Raw genomic sequence first — 17749 nt, 5'->3', positions numbered from 1 at the left:
GTGTGTGTGTGTGTGTGGGATCCATCTCTTTGGCCCCTACTGTGCAGTACGCCGCACACACACTGCATGCTCACAAATCTGCATATGCACCCTTTCTGCATTTGCATCATGTAACTATTTTATAATAATGAAATCTTAGGATCTCTTGGGCACCCCCAAATTACAATCAGCCACAGTTTCAACCTAAATAAATTCTACTTCTTCGCACATAATTGCCTGGCCTCAAGACAGGAAGTCTGCTATCCATTTAAAGAAGAAAAATACACCATCAATGGTCAATACAAATATCTACATTGTCGAAACACTCCAAAACATGGAGTTCCAAATCTATACCATGGAGCATTGATTGCAAGACATACAATCTTGGCATGTTAAACATCAAGGAGTGCTTCAATTGGCTTCTACCCAACACTACGTTATGGAATCAAACTACAGTCAATGCCTCAACAAAGTGCAAACAAGTTGCTAGCTGCATGGTGAACCAATCCCCAAATTCTGCTATAAGCCAAGCTTAAAACTACAAAATAACGAGCAAACAGGAGAGAACCTAGTAGAGCCATCCATTTCATATGCCAACTTTACTCGGCTTCGTCACCTACCTCTTTAGATATATTACACACCTATTACACATAGATATAATCAAATAATCTGGCAAAGCTGCAGTCTACATGACCGTGCACCAACTTTCTTCCCCTCAGCAGGTACAGGCAGCTGTGAAAACCTCTTCGACTCTGATGGATTGTATGAAGATTATGTAGTGTCCAGTCCATACTGCAAGGTAAAACACGTGCACCATTAGAAGGCTATGTATATACAGAAAATCAACCAAAAAACGCCAGGATCACCTACTTTTTCTCTCATTCTTGTACTCCATGCATCAGTTCGAGCACGACGATTCTCAAACCCAGCAGCAGAAGTACCAGTTCCTTGTGTTGTTTGCCTGTTCAATAAAGGTTGTCGGTTTGCTCTTGGAGCTAGATACTCATCATCACTGTCGTAATCTTTCTCAGGCTTTGCTCCCAGTGCACGCAAAATAATAGCCAGAAGTAAAGCAAAGGCCTGTCCACAACGCACAATATGAACTCTCTCTCTCTCTCTCTCTCTCTCTCTCTCTCTCTCTCTCTCTTCACAGGAGGTGAACTTCATCACAGCTCTGCGATCTGTCATGGAGGAGGTTAGTACCATTATTGGATGAGGACACCACATGGCGGTTTGGGTTGATCACATTGTACGTGCAGGACTCACATAGTTAGTGGGTCATGTCCTTCGGATAGCTAGGTTAGTTAATTTTCCCTAACATGTTTGGTGGCATACAGTCACCCACAGTTCACATGTATTACTTCTGGTCTCACGGACCCTTTGGATCTTTCATAGCTCTCTCTCTCTCTCTCTCTCTCTCTCTCTCTCACACACACACACAGACAGGCACGCGCACGTGCATCACAGAAGTTTTGCCCCCACAGAATTTGAAAGCTATTCACATAAGAACAAGGCTATAATCCTCCACACATAGTTGCGACCTGTTTCGTAAACATTTCAGAAAAAAATTATACCTTTTTGAAAGTTTTCAAAAAATGTTTCATACACGGACTACAGATCCCCAAAGAAACCCAATTTTGGCCTTGATACATTTAGCAAGCCCTGTAGAAGTATAGAACATACAAAAAACGGCACGTTACAACCTCAAACACCAACAGAACACCTAAGTTTGAAGCGCTGCAATGCCAAAATCAGGCCGATAGGGGCGGATAACGACTGAGAAATGCTTTTTCAATAATAACTGTGAGAGGTGTCGATAGGGAAACCTTAAGAGTGCTAAAAATATTATTTGGTTTTGTCAACATTATTAATGACAGTTTTCACAACTGTCATAACGCCATCAATCTCTCTTGCTCTGTCTCCAATAATTTCTCTCTTGCTCATCTCTATCTATCCGTATCTTTCGCCTGCTTGTGTCTTCTTTGTATGCTGACGATATAAACTCTGCTCGCAGTTTTGATCAATTCCTGCCCAAACAACGCCATCATCCTCTTGTGCCTGTGGACCAATGTCGTCATCCTCTTCTGCGTGTGCAACAGCTCAGAGATGACGCATGGTCTCTTTTGAAAGTTAAAAATATCGATGGAAGCAAACCCCTTATTTCTGCAGTCATTTGGGAGCTCTGGATTAGGCTATTGAAAAAGCATAAAACGTTTCATACCAATTGTTTTCAACCCATACTTTTTTACTGGTTTTTTGGGGGCCGCCTCTAAACAACCCATCCTGTACACAAAAAAACATCCCTGCATCCTAGTTTGCATAACGTTGCCAATAGGCACTGGTGTCCTGACTCCTGTAACTTTAAGAACCACTTCCAGTAGCAGCCGAGGTAGATTCCTACTCCTAAGTTTTCGCCAAGATTTCTTCGCGACTTTTTATTCTTCCTTCTCCAAATCAATTTTGGTTGCAGCAACACTATAAATGGTGCTCTCTATTAATGTTTGAGGTTGTAACATGTTTTAAGAGTACAAATGATCCATTTTGTACATGAACGTTCTTTACTTCTAAAGGGTTTGCTAGATGTATCAAGACCAAAATTGGATTTTTGGGGGGGCTTGTACCCCTTGTATGAAATATTTTCAAAATGTTTCAAAAGGTACAAAACATCATGAGACGCATTTCATGAAATGGTTGGCAACTAGGCACAAGGCCCAAGGAGGCCTTTGTTGGGAGTTATCCATGTACAATCCATAAGGCTGGAGACCCATTAGATCTGCATTGGCCACACATTGACCGAACTCTACAGGTCAGTGCTTGTGTCCGAGGTCAGCACCTTTGCAGAGGGACATTGGCAGAGAACTAGGGTACAGCCAAGTTTTTATGGAACCTAGGCCTTTGATACTATACCCCGAGCACGGCTTTTTAAGCACCCTTAGGAGTTGGCCCTTCCACAGGAGAGATGAAATGAAGAGTCATGGGATTATATGGTCATAGAGAGAGTCACTGCTCCACGAGGCATGTCAAAGGATGTGATCACTAGTACCTCAGGAGTAAAGTAGGGATGCCCTCTATCTCCACCACTCTCTGCATTTACATAGATGAGATCTCTGACTTCATGGAGAGACTCAATGGGCAGGTTCCACACTACGTGATACACAGGTACCCAGTTTGCTTTATGCAGGCTTTATGCAGTCAACATAGTGCTTCTCTCAGATTCAGGGGCTCATTGCAAGCCTTTTTTGTGAGCAGCCGGACCTCACAATTAACCTTGACAAGACCAAGGTTATGATTTTCAACCCCTCACACTTGGTGGTCTCCAGGCTGCGCTTCACCTATGCAAGGGATCAGGTAGTAATCGTCCCCTCTTATGTATATACCTGGGAGTTGTTTTTTCTAGAGCCTAATTTACTATGCGCTCGGCAACCCAGTCTCGACTAACAAAGGGGTAAGCAGCTCTGGCCTCTTTGGAGCAACAGTGCTTCTACGCTCACTTTCACGAGCCTAGCACAAAGGGACATCTTTTTGACACACTTGTAACACCTATTGTTATGTACGGAACCTTCTTTTGGGGACCAGACCTTGAGGAGGAGGATTGGAGGAGGATCGACAGATTGCAGGTCATGATGTTCTCTCGGATGGTTCGGAGGAAGCCCTCAATGCCCCACCCCATTATTTTCGCAGAGTATGAAGCAGCCCCCTTGGTAATTGATGCCTTCATCCAGACAGTGACTTTGATAGACAGGTATTGGAGTCGTCCAGGCAACTAGCCAAGATGAGACGTGTTAGGGTTTGGTATGCCAGGGTTACACAGTGGTTCCCCTCACACAGGCTTCATATGGATCGCTTGCCCCCATTCCATTATAGCTTGGATTGCACCTCTTTTACCTCTCACCCAGTAGGACATTACCCGCCTCATCCGCACTGACCCCACATGGCTGGATCCACGGCAGCTTCCTACAACAATGCAGTTCTATCAAGATCATTTTATGAGTGTCGCCGCCCCCCCCCTCTGGGCCTTTCCTCTTTTCGCCGCCCCCCCCTTCCCTGCTTCTCACCCCTTGGGGGTTTTTGTGTTTTTTCCCTCTTCGTCTTCCATCCTTCCGCCTCTTGGTGTGCAGCCCGCTTCTTGCAGGTTTTCCGCTTTCGCCTCGCCTTCGCTTGAGCTTCAGACTCTGATGGAGACTCCTCCCGCCTCGTCTCAGAGGGACTCTTCCGCAGCCCCCTCGCCCGCCACCGAGGTCCTCCCCATCAGGCTTTCTCTTTCGCCGGAAGAGGAAGCGAGCCTCACCGCAGAGGTGGAACGCCTTCAGGCTCACTCCACCATCTGCCGTATAGTCGGCACTCGCCCCAGCAGAGGGGAGATCAGGGATCTACTTCAGGCTCGCCTTCTTGCAGATGTGGGCAAGATCCTTGATGTACAGCTCTTGGGCCGGGGACATTATCAGATCGAGTTCGAGGCCGCCCAGAGCGTTGCCAAGGTCATTGCCATGAGTCCTCTGGATATCAGGGGTGCTCGGGCTTTCTTCAGGCCTTGGCAGCATGGATTTGACCCAGCTGCGGCGGAGCAGGGAGAGCGCCTCTTCCACATTACAGTTTGTTTCCCTGGTCTCCGCCGGGAGTATCTTCCGCTCCTCTCCAGGCTCGGAGCACTGGTGGGCTCGGTTCTTGAGACGGGCCCCTCAGCAGCTTCAGTGGTGGCCAGAGCAGCTGGGCTACCTTCGGTCAGAGTGTTAGTATCTGACATCTCCTCCCTTCCTAAGGTCATTCAGCTACCTAGGATAGGGGGGGGGTGGATAGATCAGAGAGTGGAGTTCTCGGGGCTCCCGAACCAGTGCTTCATTTGCAGGCAGGTCGGTCATTTGGCCAAGGCCTGCCCTCGCAGGAGACCTCGGCCCTCACCACAGCAGCAGGCCACGGATGGCCCGCCCACAGATTCGGCTCGGCAGGCTGCCTCAGGGACACCTGCTCAGGCCACAGAGACCTCGGAGTGGCAGCCTGGACAGGGGCGCCGTCGAGGGAGACAGCCACCGCAGCACGCCCAGGTACCGCTGCAGCAGCAGCCACAGTCTCAGCCTCACTGGGTTCCCGTGAGGAACAGATTTGCTCCCCTTCAGGAGGAGACCCCTGCAGCGACCGAGGACCAGGAGATGCCAGCTCCCCCTCCTTCACCTCCTCCACACCCATCCCCTCCCACCGCCTCGCTTCCACCATCGCCTCCTCCCGCCCCCGCTCCGGTCTCGGCAGCGGCTCCCTCTCCTCCTCCCTCGCCTCCCCCTCCTCCCCCTCCGCCCGCCTCGCCTTCCCGGGAGGTCCTGGCAGCTCCCTGGCGCTCACCTGCAGTCCGGAGGGCGCTGAGCACTGACCTCGCTCGAGCATCACAGAGGAGACCTATGCCGATTAGGGCCTCACGGATTTCTTCTATTCGTAGTCGGCTGAGTCGCCTCGGCATTCGACAGCGCTCGGCGGCGTTTGATTATACCTTCACACGGCTTTTTGGAGCAGAGGGCCCCCATGAGCCAGCACCCATCCGAGTGCATGTAGTGATACCTCCGGCCCGCGGGGAGGAGGCACTAGACTCAGCAGTGGCCTTCTCGTTCCCTCTATGTGGACCTTGTGACCGGGAGTGGACTCTAGAGCTCGCTCTCAGCACGTTGAAGACTCAGGCAGTTGAGTTTTCACATCACATGAGCGATTTGGAGGTTACAGATGTGCTAGGCCGACTTTGGGAGTTGGCTCATTTTGTCTTGGATCCCGAGGGTGTGGATTCATCCGGGATTCGACATTTGGTCGTGCGCATAGTTGCAGATTTGGCGCGCGACCCAGGATATGTGAGCATTCACGAGGTTACTATGTCAGAGCAGGAGGCAGTCGCCATGGGCCACAGCCACTGGCGCCTGATCCGGGATTCTTGCAGTACACCGGGTGGGCAGACTCGCAGCCGTTCGGATGGGGACTACTCTCCATCCAAGCCGCTTGCGAAGGCCCGCCGTACGGCTGAGACAGCATCCACCTCAGTAGGACATCCATGAGGATCATCTCATGGAATGTACAGGGCCTTGGCGGAGCACACTTTATACGCTATCGAGGCTGCTTGAGGCAGGAGCTACAGAGATGTCTGGTTGGTGGCAGCATTGACATTCTGATGATGCAGGAGCACCACTTGGGTGAGAGCAGGATCCGGAGATATGGTTCGGTGATGCCTGGTAGATGGGACACTTTCTGGTCTGCAGGGTTTGGTCCGTTGGGTGGACAGGGAGGAGTATGCATGGTTATTGCAGATGCATGGCGGCAGGCCATTGTGGACCGAGGGATCATTGTGCCTGGTAGAGCACAGTATGTCATTCTGAGGATGCATGATGAGCTATTGGGTGTGCTCAACATCTATGCGCCCAATCATGCTAGTGCCAGAGCAGAGTTCTGGACTCAGGTTACAGATGCATTGCCAGAGGCCGCACATTGGTGTGTTGGGGGAGACTTCAACATGCTTGAGGACCCGGCAGATAGGGTGGGAGGCAGTCATGTTACAGTGCACGGCACGGAGCTTGCAGCTTGGGACCGGTTTTGTATGACACTGAGGATCACTGATGCATGGCAGCATGGGGCTTTCTCCCGGTCTCAGGACAGTCTTAGTTTCTCTCGGTCGGATCGCCGGCAGGGAGGGACTAATCTATCTCGGATTGATCGCTTTTATGTGGGCGATTGGTTGGGGGAGCGAGGGGGCTCCGTCGGCATTCTTGCTGGCACCTCATTTTCAGATCATGCGCCAGTTATACTGACTTTGGAGGAGGGGACACGGGAGCCCAGCTTGCAGTTGAGGATCCCAGAGAGGGTACTTGCAGACCCCAGTCTCGCTGAGGACATTGAGAGGATCTGGCATGATAGTCAGTGCTCTGACCAGGATGCAGCGGGCCAGTGTGCCCAGGGACTCATTGATCTTAGCTCTTTTCTACACGCTGCAGCTTTGACACGACTGGGAGAGATTCGCGAGCGGGAGCAACGGCTGAGACGCAGCCTTGCTTCGCTACAGCGCCTTCAGGAGCAGCAGCCTGCATGTGAGTGGGTGGCGTCCCAGCTGAGCCAGGCACGCCAGGAGGTTAGAGAGGCAGAGGAGCAGAGACATGAGTTTTACTATCATCGTCAGGCCTCTCAGTGGACGCAGCTTGGTGATAGAGTGACTGGGGAGTTTTTTGAGATCACTGGACCCCGTCATGCGCGAGCAGGGGTTCGCCAGCTTGCTAGACCGGATGGATCGATAGCTACTGAGCTCGGGGAGATCAGAGCCATTGCCACTGCTTTTTATCGTGACTTGCTTTCAGCGGAGCCAGCCACTGAGGATCGAGATGTATGCAGACAGACTGTGTGGGCCCATGTGCAGAGGAGGGTCACAGACCATATGCGCACAGTTCTAGGTGCGCCTCTGTCAGAGATTGAGCTTGCCGAGGCCTTGAGGGTCCTGCCGCGACATAGTTGCCCAGGGGAGGACGGACTGACGCCGGCCTTTTTTATGCGCTATTGGGACCTTTTGGGGCCAGGCCTCCGCAGGGGCTTTCAGCATGTTTTGGACACTGGGGTGATGCCGCAGAGCTTTTCAGAGGGCTTGATCTATCTTATCCCCAAGGGGGAGGGAGTATCGGATGACATTCGGCATTGGAGGCCTATTACGATCCTCAATACTGTATACAAGGTCTTGGCAAAGGCCTTGAGTTTGAGGATCCAGCCCTTCCTGGGGGAGTTGATTCATGCTACTCAGACAGGATTTGTCAAGGAGCGCAGTATCCTTGACAACATCTTTACTTTCTGGGAGGCGACGGCCCGAGCTAGGTTTCTTGGCGAGGACTTGGTCGTGATGCTTCTCGATTTTGAGAAGGCATACGATAGAGTTGATTGGGGATTCTTAGAGGGCACTATGCTACGCCTGGGCTTTGAGCCAGGATGGATCAGAGGGGTGGCAGCTTTGTATTCCACAGCTCGCAGCCAGGTGCTGATTGCAGGAGGTCGGGGGCCGAGTTTTGAGCTGACCAGATCAGTCCGTCAGGGGTGTCCTCTCGCCCCTTTCCTTTTTCTCTTCTTTGCGGAGGCTATGAGTATGTATTTGACGGCAGAGGAGGTTGGTTTGAGAGGACTTCAGCTCCCAGTCCGGGGGGAGGATTTGCTTGATGCTGAGTTTGCAGACGACACGGGCTTATTTTTGCATGGCCAAGAGGCCAATCTTATTCGGGCAGAGCAGTCGCTCCAGGTTTTTAGTGCAGCTTCGGGAGCATTGATCAATTGGCGCAAGACAGTGGCCTTTTGGATCAGTAGTGCTCCCACTCCGGCATGGAGTCCGGACCCCGGTTTTAGATGGATTCCTCCCGGCACAGCAGTGCGGTATTTGGGATGCCAGATTGGCCTCGATTTGTCACCTGAGCAGCAGATTGCCCCGCTTCTTCTGAGCATTCGGAAGAAGCTATTGTATTGGAGTACAGCTCGACTATCCTTGGCTGGGAGGGTGGTGGTGGCAAATCAGGTGCTGTTAGCGACCATGTGGTACATTACGTCTTGCTGGATTTTTTCGAGCTCTTGCATCAGCCAGGTACAGAGGCTGATCAGGAACTTTCTGTGGTCTGGGCGGGACGGTCAGCCAGCTCGGGCAAAGGTTGCATGGGCAGTTATTACACTCCCGCTGGCTCAGGGCGGTTTGGGCATTATAGATCCAGTTGATCAGAGTAGAGCCTTATTGGGGAAGCTTATTGTTCGGGGGTTGCTTCCAGGCGCAGAGCCTTGGAAAGAGCTCCTCTTGCAGCGATTGCAGGCCCGGGCGCCTCCTGCAGGGGGTACTTGGGCACCAGAGATCCGCTGGATATTCATAGAGATGAGGAGGACAGGCCTCAGTAGAGGATGGGAGGACAGATTTGCTTTGAGTATCCTGAGAGCTTGGGAGTTGCTGAGACCGGGGCTCTCTCAGCGGCCTCCGTCTTGTGTTGAGGAGCGGGCCAGGCAGCCGCTCATCTGGAGTCCAGCGGTTCGTACAGAGCAGGGTCATATGCTGGGTTCTCGGCCTCGTCTAGCCTGGGGACCTTTAGCGGCAGGCCCAGCTCGTAGTTTTGGAGACTGGCAGGCTTTCTGCAGTCTACCAGAGGAGACCCAGGTGGAGAGGCTGAGTCACTTCAGAGGGGGGTTGATTATGCGGGATGATATTCAGGAGGCACTTTCAGAGGAGTGGTTCACACCTTTCGAGCCAGTGGCCCCACGGTGGATGGGTGCCTTCACACAGTTGGAGATCCTGATTGCTGTCAGAGCTAGCACTGAGGATGGCAGATGCCTCTATTATGAGATTCAGGATGAGGGCCGACTCCAGAGAGTGGAGGTGGAGTCGCCCTTGGTTGCAGAGTGCACCTTTCAGAGGATTCGGGTAGTAGCTGCCGCTTCTCGGAAGTGGCATATTGACCCCGACCCTGCTGACGTGCTCCCGGATTGGCGTATATGGGCATATGCAGCACGCCCCTTGGCCCGGCTACAGTGGGACCCCGGAGAGTACGAGTGGCATGATCCTTATGCATCCCTTGAGGCCACAGAGATCACTTTTTTCCAGTATACTGTTCGGCTGGGACGGCATATTTTGACGGCGAGGAGGACGGTTTCTCCAGCGGCAGCTGGGCATTGGCGATTGCAGGGACTATCACAGGAGTTCCTGGAGGATTTCTGGGCTCGACTCTGGGCTAGTCGACAGGCCCGCAGGATCTCGGCTTTTCAGTGGCTGGTCGCCCACAGGGGCTCAGCAGTTGGCACTTGGCTTGTTTATAGCGGTCTTCCGGCGGCCTGCGTCCGATGCGGCCACCCTATGGAGACACAGAGACATTGCCTTTGGGACTGCCCTCAGGCACAGCAGATCTGGCTGCGGATGCTGCGTATTCTAGCCCCCCTCTCTCCAGAGGGTATGTTTACGTGGGGTGCCGCTGCTTGGTCGACTTTGTCAGGGCCTGCTATGGGCTATGAGATGGAGCAGGGCAGTCAGGCCATCAGATTTATTAGGGGCCAGCCTCGCCTGGTTCCGGCACCGGATTTCTCGTCCGACAGCTGGACACAGGAGAGGGATTTACGATGGGAGCTCCTCAGCAGCCTCACCATCTGGTTCACCTGGAGGGCCCGGTGCTTCACGGCCTTTGAGGGGAGATTAGAGCCACCAGCAGAGACTGTTCGGGGGATTTGGCAGGAGTTGATCCACACCTTGCGAGGACAGTACGACCGCATCCGGGGAGACTCGGATGAGGCGATTTTACGGCGCCAGGCCTTTCATACCACTTGGCGCTGCGGCCCGTTCTACACCCTACACACGGGATCCCCCCGTTGGCACTACAGGCCACCTGTTTGGCTCTTCCCCCCCCCCATTGTATGATTTAGCCGCTCAGTCCTTTAGACTGATGCTTGTATTTTGCAGCACCTAGGGAGAGTCTCCCGGGCTGCCATGATGTATTCACTGCTCTTCTCTCTGTTAGGAGCAGGAGAGATCTCTTTTGTAGCCCTACGGGCGTTTTTTCTACATAACTAATGAAAGGATCTTTTCTCGGGAAAAAAAAAAAAAAAAAAAAAAAAGATCATTTTATGAGGATCACAGAGGATGGCTTCATTTAGAAGACTGGCTATCTGTGATGGAGGTCTATGAGAGGTATCTAGTGTCTAGATCTGTGCCTCTCTGCATAACTTGTCATGTGCACAACCGTGGACATGGATAACTTCATCATTAGTCCCAGATTCAAAAATGTTTTAGGGCAGATTTAGGGGCTGATTTAGAGCCGATTTTGCAGCCCAATAGGCTCCCAAAGTTCCCAAAACATACACCCATATATGTGAACACCTTTTGGGCACAATTTGGACACCAAAGATGATTTTTTGCACAAAGTCTTGTGGGCTGAAAAGGCAAACCGACTCGATTATGAATTTTCCTTCTCTCCCTATAAATAGCCAAGCTCTATATCATCTAATCCCCCCTTGGGATCAGGTCATAGGCAATCAATAGAAAGTCTATAAGTCAACCTTTTGCTCAGCCAAAAGGCCTCATAAGTTGTATAGACATCATCTTTTGTACCATATAATACATCGAACACACAGCTCATCTCTCTCTTCTTGTTATGTGCACGTCATATTATGTGCATATACTAGGAGGCTAACCTGCCCTAGGCATGTGAGCATCAGATCATGGGAACATGCTCTAGTGGGACAAGGGTGAGACCTAACCACGGTTGAGGTAAGGGCCAAGCAACCAAGGATCGCACATGGAAATGGAGGGTCAAGAATCACTTGAGAGCCCTCCTATATAATAGGAGCATGCGACACTCTCAAGGAGTGTTCTATTGTGTTTAGCATAGTATCTACTCTCTTGCCATTTCATACTAGAGCTACGTGCGGCTGAATTGAAAACATTTCTCTTGGTGGTATGGGACACCAAGGATAGGTATGTGGTTCTTCATTACTATGATGTGTGCACCCTTGGGCTCGGGGGTGGTTTCACCATTTGGTCCATCTCCATTTGTCACGTGCATCCTACACTTGGATGCCACGTAGACATATCTGTACAGAAGGTGCAAGACCTGGGATAGTGAACTGGTCCCATGTGAGCCCAGTGCAGGACAAGTCAGCCAAGCATCCATCTCAGTCGTCCAAGGTCAGGTGTGCATTGTCCTACACAGGAGTCCAAGGTCAGGTGTGCACTGTCCTGCACATGAATCAGTGCCAGTCTGCGCTGTAAGTCTCCCTCTGGAATGATGACAGTGATTTTGTGTATCTGGTATGGTACCGGACACCAGATCATTGTGTAGATAGTTAGGGTTTGCTTTTAGAACAAGGGACCAACCCATAGGGCTACCCCGGGTCTTTGTGTGGGCATGGGGATAGACCACCCCCATGAGGGCCGGCTGAACCCACCAGCCATGGAGGGGCTGTAGGACAGCCCTAGGGGCATACTAAGGGCAAACATTCAGGAGATGCAGCCTTTGTATGGCTGTAGGGCAGGTATGGGGCTGCACAGGCTGCCCATACAAGCTGCGCAGCCCCCAAACTGCTTGCAAAACAGTGTCTAGCCCATGTAGAAGCATGCGCCTGATGTCTAGCCAACCAGGAAGAGATGCGCAGATTTTATGGGATTTTTTCCAGCATTTAATGCTGATTTATCAGTCGTGGGACATTTTGTTGCTGGCCGCCTGGATGAGAGCTGGCCAACTGCTGTTTAGAAGTAGTATAAACAGGAGAGCCCACAATCCCATTGTTTCATCTCATTTTTCACCAAGAGCTCAAGCATACAGGGGCTAGACAAGCCAAGAAGTTGCTAAGCAAAGGGGTGGAGGACTGCAGGTCAAGGGCAGGGACTTCTCAGCCAAGAAAGGTCAAGATTTCTGTATTTTCTTTTCAGATTTACATCATTCTTATAAAGAAAATACACCATCTGTGGTGGGGGCCAAACAGAGGGTATTTGGGACCCAAAACTGTGTCCTCTCCATCTCTCCCTCTCTCTCTCTATATTCTGCACATCTTCATTCAGTTTGTGCGTTAATTTCTGTCGCGAAAAGAGTGCTGATTTTCTGAGCCTTGAAGTTACCGATCTTCTCCGAAGCTTCCGCATGTTATAGTGGTATCAGAGCCTACTTCAAGTGCAAAGATTCAACAAAGAAACCAGAATTTTTTCTCGCTCATGTGGTTGGTTTTCAGACGCCGGTGGACTACCCTTTTCGGAGTGACTCCTGTCCCTCTAAGGACGGTTGGTTTTTCAACCTCCGGACGTCTCCCACACAGATAGTGGATGGTCAGATTGTGTTCCAGAAAGGAAGTGCATTTTCCTGCTATGGCGAGCTTCGACGACGAGAGAGACCAAGAACCATGGGACCAGAGTGCACCAGGCAGCCCAGCTAGGGCACAAGGCTTGAGTGTTACGGATATGTTCCAGCAGATTATGCGAGTAATCGCAGACCAAACAACCAAGTTGGACGAGCAGAAGGCGCAGATCTTGGCTCTAGAAGAGCGTACCCGTTCTCCAGCGTCGCGTTTTCCATCTCCTCCTCCCTCTGCTTCCGTATCCCAGATTCCAGATCCTCGACACAGGGACCCTCTCGCGGGGTCACAACCGCAGCCGAGCTCTTTGCTTGACTTAAAAATGCGTGCATTGGAGATCCGACAACGTGAAGACGAAGCCATGCGACGCGTGGAGCACGAGCGTTACCTAGCACCTTTAAACGCCAGATTGACACCGACGACACCCTCGAATCATTTTCACGAGAAAATGAACTTCAGTAAGTATAATGGTAAACTCGATCCCACAACTCTCTATTCATGGTTACATCAGTTTGAAACTTACTTTGCCGCAGTTAGAAAAACAGATACTAACAGAGTGATCTTAGCCAGTTGGTACTTGGAAGGTGAGGACATTCCTTGGTGGACTCAGTGGGCTCATGCCCACACCAAATTAGGTATGGCAGCTTATCTGTGGGACGAGTTTGTCCACGACCTTAAGCAGAGGTTTCTACCGCCCCACTACCTTGAGCGACTCGAAGACGAGTTCAGGGGAGCGCGTCAGAACACGCAACCAGTCCTTCAGTGTGCCATTAGAATTTTGACCTTATGTTTGCAATTAGGCTTATCTGATTCGAACAAGAAAGGGCAGTTTTTGTATGGCCTTGACACACAAATCCAATGGGAGGTGCGTATGTTTAGGCCAGCCACCTTTGAAGACGCAGTCTCGCTTGCGCGCAGTGCAGAAATGAAACATAATGGTGGCAAGCCCAAGACTTTCCAGCCGGCTTCTCCCAGGGCTACGGCTTCGGGGAGCAAACGCCAAAACCAGACGGAGTCTTCCCCAGGACAGAGCCCCGGAGCATCTGGCTCCAAGAACTCGAACAATGCGTCTAAGCTTACTCCAGACCAAAAAGCGGAGGCAGGCAAGACAGGTGGCAAGTTAAGTGATGAGGAGCTTTCTCAGTACAAGGAGGAGGGTAGATGTTTCTTTTGTCATACAAAAGGACATACTTCTCAGGATTGTCCTAAGAAGCCACCAAAGCCCGCCGCCGCTGCTTCCACAGCTTCCGTGGTGCACTCAGCTCCCACACAGACCCCAACGGCTACCCCTAGTTCTTCAAACCCCAGTGCTTCAGTTGGAGCAATTATTAGCCGAGAGCTCGAAGATAAACAGAAGGGCGCCCCTGAGCAGGAGTATGAGCGCAACGAATTGCTCAAGTCCTTTGGCTACATAGGTGGCCAGAGAGTCGTCTTGTTTGACAGCGGCAGCACGGAGGATATGGTCATGGAACAGGCCGCTAGGCGTGTCCGTTTCGACCTGACTTCAGTGGACAAACAGGTTAAGGGTTTTAGCACACGCATGACAACAAGCGTCAAGTATGAAGCTCTAGGTGCTAAGTTAGTTATTCAGGGCATAGACTTTGTGCGTGATTTTATGGTGCCCCTCTTGTAGGAGCGGCAGACATAATTTTGGATATTCAGTGGTTTCACAAGTTTCTTCCACCACTATGAATTTGTGGTCATGCCATTTCGCTTGACGAACGCCCCAGCTACATTTAACCGCATGATGATGCGTGTTTTCCGGGATTTGATTCGAAAGTGTGTACATATTTATGGATGACATACTGGTATTTTCGACTACGGTAGAGCAGCACGACATGATGTGGAGAAAGTCCTTCAGTTGCTTGGAAAGCAACGAGCTCTACGTCAATGAAAAGAAGTCGGCATTTTATCTGTTCCAAGTGCATTACTTGGGATACATAAATAGTGCCGAAGGCATTCGACTGGATCCGGCTAAAGTGGCCGAGATTGTCAATTGGGATATACCTCAGACAGCCTATGGCATCAGATCCTTTGTGGGTATATGCTAGGCATACTCCTCCCTCATAGACAAGTTTTCTGATCTCTCGACGGATCTCACCGATCTGCTCAAGGGTGTGAAGACAAGAAGGCAAAAGATTCGAATTCCTGAGGGTCCTTTCCAAGATATTTCGATGGACTTTGTCACGAATCTTCCTCCCAGTTCGAGTAAGAGTAATACGCAGTGCTTAACTATTATTGATAGATTTAGCAAATGTGTTATGCTGATTCCTTGGAGGGCCAATGTGACCGCCGAGAATGTTGCCCAGTTGTTCATTCGGCATTGGTACCCGATTGGCGAAACTGTTGAATTTGTCCAGTGCATTCCACCCGCAGGTTGGCTAAAACGCAAGAGGCCTACACTCGACAGGCCAATAAAGACCGAAGGGATATTAAGTTTTCATAAGGGGATTGGGTTTATCTTCGGATTATGAAGCAAAGGTTGAAACAGGTGGGCAAGCGATGCCCAGAGTTGTCTTTCAGGAGCTTCGGACCTTTCTTATCAGGAAAAAGATTAATGAGGTGTCTTTGCAGTTAAAGCTAACTCCGAGTTGGACTATGCACGATGTCTTTCACGTCAGTTGGTTAAAGCCATATGCAAGATCTATCCCTTAAGAAGTCAAAGACGAAGCGGAACCAGATATTATTGATGAAGCAGAAGTCATGGTTCCAGAACAGATCCTTCTGCACCGTTTCAAGCATGGCTTAGCCCAAAGACTAAGACAGTTTCTCACAAAGTTTTAGGACCGAGGGACCCACGAAGCGGTATGGCGCTCGACAAAGAGTATTTCGAAGACTATCCGACGTTATTGGCGGATTATTTGGAGGCTATGCAGCTTCCGTCAAGTTAAGCACAAGGGGAAGTCACGTGCATCCCGCACTTGGATGCCAGGTAGACATATATGTATAGAAGGTGCAGGAGGACCTGGGATGGTGAACTGGTCCCATGTGAGCCCAGTCCGGGATAAGTCAGCCAGGGACTAATCTCAATCGTCCAAGGTCAGGTGTGCATTGTCCTGCACAAGAGTCCAAGGTCAGGTGGGCACTGTCCTGCACATGAATCAGTGCCAGTCCGCGCTGTAAGTCTCCCTCTCTGGAATGATGTCAGTGATTCTGTGTATCTGGTATGGTACCGGACGCCAGATCATTGTGTAGATAGTTAGGGTTTGCTTTTAGAACAAGGGGCCAGCCCATAGGGCTAGCCCGGGTCTTTGTGTGGGCATGGGGATAGTGTAAAACCACCCCCATGAGGGCCAGGAAGGCCCTGGCTGAACCCACCAGCCATGGAGGGGCTGTAGGACAGCCCTAGGGACAGGCTAAGTGCAAACATTCAGGAGATGCAGTCTTTGTATGGCTGTAGGGCAGGTATGGGGCTGCCCATACAGGCTGCCCAGCCCCCAAACTGTTTGCAAAACAGTGTCCAGCCCATGTAGAAGCATGCGCCTGATGTCCAGCCAGCCAGGAAGAGATGCGCAGATTTTATGGGATTTTTCCAGCATTTAATGCTGATTTATCAGTCGTGGGACATTTTGTTGCTGGCCGCCTAGATGAGAGCTGGCCAACTGCTGTTTAAAAGTAGTATAAATAGGAGAGCCCACAATCCCATTGTTTCATCTCATTTTTCACCAAGAGCTCAAGCATACAAGGGCTAGACAAGCCAAGAAGTTGCTAAGCAAAGGGGTGGAGGACTGCAGGTCAAGGGCAGGGATTTCTCAGCCAAGAAAGGTCAAGATTTCTGTATTTTCTTTTCAGATTTACATCATTCTAATAAAGCAAATACACCATCCGTGGTGGGGGCCAAACAGAGGGTATTTGGGACCCAAAACTGTGTCCTCTCCATCTCTCCCTCTCTCTCTCTCTCTATTTTCTGCACATCTTCATTCAGTTTGTGCGTTAATTTTCGTCGCGAAAAGAGTGCTGATTTTCTGAGCCTTGAATTACCGATCTTCTCCGAAGCTTCCGCATGTTATAGTGGTATCAGAGCCTACTTCAAGTGCAAAGATTCAGCAGAGAAACCAGAATTTTTTCTCGCTCGTGTGGTTGGTTTTCAGACGCCGGTGGACTACCCTTTTCGGAGTGACTCCTGTCCCTCGAAGGACGGTTCGTTTTTCAGCATGCGGACGTCTCCCACACAGATAGTGGATTATCATATTGCGTTTCGGAAAGGCATTTTCCTGCTATGGCGAGCTTCGACGACGAGAGAGACCAAGAACCATGGAACCAGAGTGCACCAAGCAACCCAGCTAGGGCACCAAGCTTGAGTGTTACAGATATGTTCCAGAAGATGATGCGAGCAATCATAGACCAGACAACCAAGTTGGACGAACAAAAGGCGCAGATCTTGGCTCTTGAAGAGCGTACACGTCCTCCGTCGCGTTTTCCATCTCCTCCTCCGTCTCCTTCGTTTCCCAGATTCCAGATCCTCGACACAGGGACCCTCTCGCGGGGTCACAACCGCAGTCGAGCTCTTTGCTTGAGTTACAAATGCGTGCATTGGAGATCTGACAACGTGAAGACGAAGCCATGCGACGCGTGGAGCAGGAGCGTTACCTAGCAACTTTGAACACCAGATTGACACCGGCGCCGCCCTCAAATCATTTTCACGAGAAAATGAACTTCAGTAAGTATAATGGTAAACTCGATCCCACAACTCTCTATTCATGGTTACATCAGTTTGAAGCTTACTTTGCCGCAGTTAGAAAAACAAATACTTACAGAGTGATCTTAGCCAGTTGGTACTTGGAAGGTGAGGCCATTCTTGGTGGACTTAGTGGGCTCATGCCCACACCAGATTAGGTATGGCAGCTTATGTGTGGGACGAGTTTGTCCGCGAGCTTAAGCAGCGGTTTCTACCGCCCCACTACCTTGAGCGACTCGAAGACGAGTTCAGGGGAGCGCCTCAGAACGCGCAACAGGTGGCAAGTTAGTG

The 17749-nt window shown here is 50.7% G+C and overlaps 1 protein-coding gene across 1 annotated transcript in view; it reads right to left on the bottom strand.

The window, feature by feature from the left end:
- Positions 1-208: 208 nt before the first annotated feature.
- LOC147607513 (tobamovirus multiplication protein 2A-like) overlaps positions 209-17749 on the bottom strand; it is a 75049-nt gene continuing 57508 nt past the window's right edge. Inside the window, exons 6-7 of the mRNA XM_086790867.1 lie at positions 850-1059; positions 209-771 (exon numbers count right to left, since the gene is read on the bottom strand). Coding sequence (XP_086646993.1) covers positions 751-771; positions 850-1059 — 231 coding nt within the window. The 3' untranslated portion in view covers positions 209-750. The remainder of the gene's footprint in view (positions 772-849; positions 1060-17749) is intronic.

This window comes from Cibotium barometz, chromosome 55 (genome assembly GCF_041138505.1).
Source record: "Cibotium barometz isolate CiBa-2024 chromosome 55, ASM4113850v1, whole genome shotgun sequence".
NCBI classification, from domain to species: domain Eukaryota; kingdom Viridiplantae; phylum Streptophyta; class Polypodiopsida; order Cyatheales; family Cibotiaceae; genus Cibotium; species Cibotium barometz.
Note: the sequence above shows the minus strand (reverse complement) of the source record. Positions and strands in the feature narration are given on the sequence as shown.